This window comes from Gregarina niphandrodes (assembly GCF_000223845.1).
Source record: "Gregarina niphandrodes unplaced genomic scaffold scaffold00006, whole genome shotgun sequence".
Taxonomy (NCBI): Eukaryota; Apicomplexa; class Conoidasida; order Eugregarinorida; family Gregarinidae; genus Gregarina; species Gregarina niphandrodes.
In genome coordinates this window covers 48,796-53,560 of record NW_011645777.1, presented here as the reverse complement: position 1 = coordinate 53,560, position 4,765 = coordinate 48,796, and the positions used below count along the sequence as shown (strand labels likewise).

Genomic DNA, 4,765 nt, shown 5'->3' with positions numbered 1-4,765 from the left:
CCCTCACCAGGCCTCACCCCCCTCACCAGGTCTCACCAGGTCTCACCAGGTCTCATCACGTCGTCATCATGTCGTGGATCTCACATGTTGGCATCTGGACATTAAATGTGTGCCGCACGTGCGGAAATCGAAAATAGTGTTTTGTTGTGGAAACGTCAAGGCTCTTGACCAGCAAGTTAAGGAGCAACAACGCCAGCAGAAGCAAGTTAATTCGCAAGGATTTGACGCGACGACGATGGTGAATAATGGTGCTTGTTACCTGGTTTTCGAGCAGATTGATGGTGGGACTGTGAGCTATGTATACAGTCAGGATGGTGACCCGGCGGGGTTGACATATCTGGCAAAGGCAAGCGGTGGGAAACCAATTCCGAATTGGAAATTCAAGGGTAACGGAAAGACTAAGCTGAAGAACAATTGCACGACTGCCAAACAGTTCTTTGTCGCCTGGTGTACATGGCTGAAAGAGATGAAACGGAACGGCGATACAATCACTATGAATCGCAAAGCAAAACAAGGTGTACCCGCCGAAACACAAGTTTACAAACACATCCAGTCTGGAAACAAAATCATCAAATGCGCTGATACATTCGACCTCTCAGACGCAGACGCCATCGCCTGTGTACCTGTAGCCTGCCAAGACTTCAACTCACCCACCATGGACATCAACCTCTTCATCGAAACCGGCAACAAGACGCAAGCATACGCCACACTCAACGTTTCTGACAAATAACCAACAGACAACCACCAGACTATGGTCAGGCAAGACGGCACTGTGTCAGGGTCGGGGGGTCAGGGTCGGGGGGGAATAAAATTAGGATGAGGAGTAGTTGTGCGAGGAGTAGTTACGCGCGGGCGAGATTAAGCCCAAGTGCGATGTTGGCGGTGTTGGTTGGTTGTGATGGGTTGTCCAGTGCGAACAATTGCAAGTGGTGGAAGACGACTGTAATGTTTGGGACTCCATTTCAGTTGGAGCGCAATCTTGGTGTCAATATGGAGCTTCTGTTTGCCGTGCCTAAGACAGTGCGTCAGCCATTTGCAGTGATCGTGGAAGCGAATGTGGCTCAACTACTACATCAATCACCCATCAACAAACAGGTATCACCTCAAACGCGTCGTCGCTTTGTTGCTTGGCTTGCCGAACACGTGCTCAAACGACACCCATCTAAGGTTCCTCGAGACCTACTTCGCGTCCAACTCCGTCACGTCATTGCCGGCTACTTTGCCGAGACAGATGACGTCTTAAGACTTGTAACCGTGCAGCCCACCCTTGACACTGAAATACAACTTGATGCCGAAAAACAGCATGAGCTGGCGATCAAAGAACTGGAGGAACTGGAGGCGACCTACAGCATCATAATATCACCCGAACACAAATCTGCCAGCGCTTCATCCTTCTGGACTGATGCCACCGACGCAAAACCAGGAAAACTCAGCTTTTGGCAGACCTTAAAAAATCACGTCCACGACACGCCCTCATTAACCACCCAACCACCCAACTAGCCCTCGAACTAACACCTACCGACGCGGTCGTGGCCCCGTACCCCCTCCCCAAATTTTAACACGACGTAAACCTCAAACCACCCACGAGGCAATCTTTCCCGGGTTGATCCCAAGAGAGAGAGAGAGAGAGAGAGAGGGCTGTGTGTTTGACTGCGAGGGTGATCGGTGCAACCAAACAACATGTTGCACCGATCACCCTCGCAGTCAAACACACAGTCGGTTTGCTTTTCGGCTGTCTAGAATTACGGACGCTTCAGGCAGGTAGCAAAGATGTATTGAGAAGGGAGACGTTGTGAAGTTCGGTGCAGTCTGGTAACACTCTATGACTCGAGGGTGGGCCCTACCGCAGGCAACTCTTGAGCCCCGCTGTCCGGCGGTTCACCTGCGCTTGTGCTTACACTTCTTGTTCGTGGGCAGCTAGCTAGCTAGCTGTTTTTAAGGTTGTCGCCAGTTTGACTTTTTGGTACTGTAGGAGGCAGTATTGCAGGAGTGCGTGTCATCCGTATTGCGTGCCATCCGTATTGCGTGCCATCCGTATTGTTCTCCACACACGTGTTTTGAAAATGAGTCTTGAACATGTGTACTACACAAGCGGCCGCTAGCCAGCAGCCGCTGGCTCATTAGCCAGCAGCCGCTGGCAATCCTCTGCGGGCAGCTTGCGTAAAAATACCACATTGGTGTTGTGTCGCCTGCTGATGTGGTGTTGCCTGTGTCATAAGACGATCCCTCCGGATCGATTCTGGTGACTTGCGGTTGCTCCCCCTCTATTTATGCACACGGACATATGACTCGATCATCTTAACAGCGCGGCGTTTTTAAGAAATCGAACCTAATGCGGGCTTGTGGTTCGCGAGAGAGGGGTCCAGCAACTGGTTTCTTGGTTCTGAGGACCACAAGTTTCTTGGCTTTGTTGATAAGTCCTGAAGGTCGGTTATCTAGCATTCAAGGGTGTGAAGTGAAGGGTGTTGAATGCACAGTTATCGAGCCGGGACGAGCAGAAGTAGAGCTTGACTTGGTGTGTGTTTTGGAACCTGCATTTCTACAGCAAGCGGACTTGCTTCAACAGCCGGACTTGTTGAACGTTCGTTACCAAAGCCTGTTATACGCTGCGAGGATGTTGCAACTTGCCTCGGAATCTAAAAGGAATAAGAAAGTGCCCGCCCGAACACTGGATCGGTTTGTGCGATATGTAACGCATAAGGCTATGGATGAATATAACACCAACTGGCCACGCCTTCCTGACAATCAACTACTTCATACACAACTCGATACGAAGATAGCCGGCGCCTTTGCCAAAAAGATCCGACGATATCGCAACTCCCGAGCCGGCCGGAAAGCCGAATTCCAAGAATTACAAATCCGCTTTGGCTCTACCTATAGCGACGTTGACGTCTTCTCCATCTGGACAACAGACCAATGCACCCCGAGACCGATCAAGAAGAAGAATCTCTTCTTCTTCTTTTTCTGACCCTTTTACTACTAAACCTTTTCCCACCACACGGTTATGAACTTAGCAGCCACATACACCAATCGAGCATGCACACACAGACATGGGCGCATACAAGCATTGGCGCACACACAGACATGGGCGCATACAAGCATTGGCGCACACACAGACATGGGCGCACACACAGACATGGGCGCACACAAGCATGGGTGCGCATAAGCGTGGGCGTTTGGTGAACGGAGGGAGGCGTTGTTACATACCCGTTTGGGCGCGGTGTTTTTTTTTTGTGAGATCAGAAAAAAATTAATGAGAGGAAGTTCTGCGCGTGAATCGAATGATGTTGGTCCGGCGGCAGCGTTGGCGATGATGTTGGATCCGGAAGGTCGTTTTGCGGAGACTGACGATTGCGAGTTTAAGATAACGAGTGTGTTGTTTGGATCGCGTGGGCAATTGGACAAGAGTCAAGGTACATTGTTAGAGGTGGTGTATGGTACGACGGATCCTGAAGCTGGTGATTTGTTGGATGCTGCGAATTACGTTCAATTGGCTGCAGGATCACCTTTGAATGAACGTGTGCCGGCATCTGTATTGCGAGGTTTTGTATGGAGTATAGCTAATCGTATGTTGGATCAAATACCGACATCTACAGTATCTACATTGGGTGCTACAAGATTTCGACATCTACAGGCTCAGCTTCTTGATAAGATAGCTGGTCCTTATGCTGACAAGATCAAGAATGAGGAGCGTCCAATGTTCTCTTTTGAATTTAATTCGTACGCAGCGTGCGTTTTACCGGCTGGTCGCCATCTAAGTGCTGATCAGTATGCCTTGAATGAGAAGCTCTGGAATGATCGAAGCTGGAACGAAGATACCTCCAATTGGAGATCCTGGTGGACAGAAACTCAACTACGCGAGTGGGATTGGAGCAACGACTGGGATAGTGTCCATTTCGCCCGAGATGGACTCAGCACAAGGGACGTCGAACCTGGCTACACCAAAACCACCTACACTAAGACCACTACCTACACATCCGATGATGGTGATTACAACCCTGGTACTGATGGTAAGAATAAAGGTCACACTCAAATCAAGGTAGTAGTCCAAAAGGACGGCGAGGAACCCAGAATCATCTCCGAGACAGTGAATGGTGTCGAAAAGATTGTTAATACTGATTCCAAGAACGTCGCAGAAAATAGACGAACAACCACCGAAGTTAAGCGCACCAAGCGTGAAGGTAAACCTGACATGAAATCTGACGTCAAGTATGTCACTGAACTCAAGATTCATGACATCAACGGGCTTGAACACCCCCATGGTGACGCTCACCCCAAAGTTACCCTTCAACGCCACAAGAAGACGACGCCATCCACCGCCGATAGTGACGACGCCGACGTCTTTGAGGACGTCATGTGTCGAAACGGGAATGCCGGACCGGGCGTTACTGAAACGAAAATTGAAAAAAGAACTGAAGTAATCAGCGAAAGAAAAAGTTTCCTCCACAACTCCTGATCAACTGTCAGCAATGTCCTGACAACTACAAGCATGTCCTGATCAACCGGCTTGAAGGACGTCAGGTGTGCTCCGCTAGCTGAAGACCATTTTTTTGTTCTAAACGGCAGGTTTGACTTCGGCTCAATTTGACGCCGAACTATCAAGCACATACTTTGGGAGAAAAAAGCCAAGGCGGCGGGAGGAGTTTCAGTCAGGGTGAACCTGCTTGAGAGTTTCTGTCGAGAGCTAGCCACCAACCCAAGCATGTTACTTTGAGCCCCGCAGTCCCGATAGCCCCGCAGTCCCGATAGCCCCGCAGTCCCCCCC

General features: G+C 49.9%; 4 protein-coding genes across 4 annotated transcripts; all 4 read left to right on the top strand.

The window, feature by feature from the left end:
- Positions 1-235: 235 nt before the first annotated feature.
- GNI_041950 (hypothetical protein) lies at positions 236-730 on the top strand (the record flags this gene model as incomplete). The annotated part of the gene is made up of 1 exon (XM_011131196.1): positions 236-730. One exon carries the CDS (start codon positions 236-238, stop codon positions 728-730), a length of 495 nt encoding a protein of 164 aa, XP_011129498.1.
- A 260-nt stretch (positions 731-990) lies between these two features.
- On the top strand, positions 991-1,500 carry GNI_041940 (hypothetical protein; the record flags this gene model as incomplete). Its single annotated transcript, XM_011131195.1, has 1 exon — positions 991-1,500. One exon carries the CDS (start codon positions 991-993, stop codon positions 1,498-1,500), a length of 510 nt encoding a protein of 169 aa, XP_011129497.1.
- Positions 1,501-2,332: 832 nt separating this feature from the next.
- Positions 2,333-2,968, top strand: GNI_041930 (hypothetical protein; the record flags this gene model as incomplete). The annotated part of the gene is made up of 1 exon (XM_011131194.1): positions 2,333-2,968. One exon carries the CDS (start codon positions 2,333-2,335, stop codon positions 2,966-2,968), a length of 636 nt encoding a protein of 211 aa, XP_011129496.1.
- A 285-nt stretch (positions 2,969-3,253) lies between these two features.
- Positions 3,254-4,456, top strand: GNI_041920 (hypothetical protein; the record flags this gene model as incomplete). The annotated part of the gene is made up of 1 exon (XM_011131193.1): positions 3,254-4,456. One exon carries the CDS (start codon positions 3,254-3,256, stop codon positions 4,454-4,456), a length of 1,203 nt encoding a protein of 400 aa, XP_011129495.1.
- Positions 4,457-4,765: the final 309 nt, after the last annotated feature.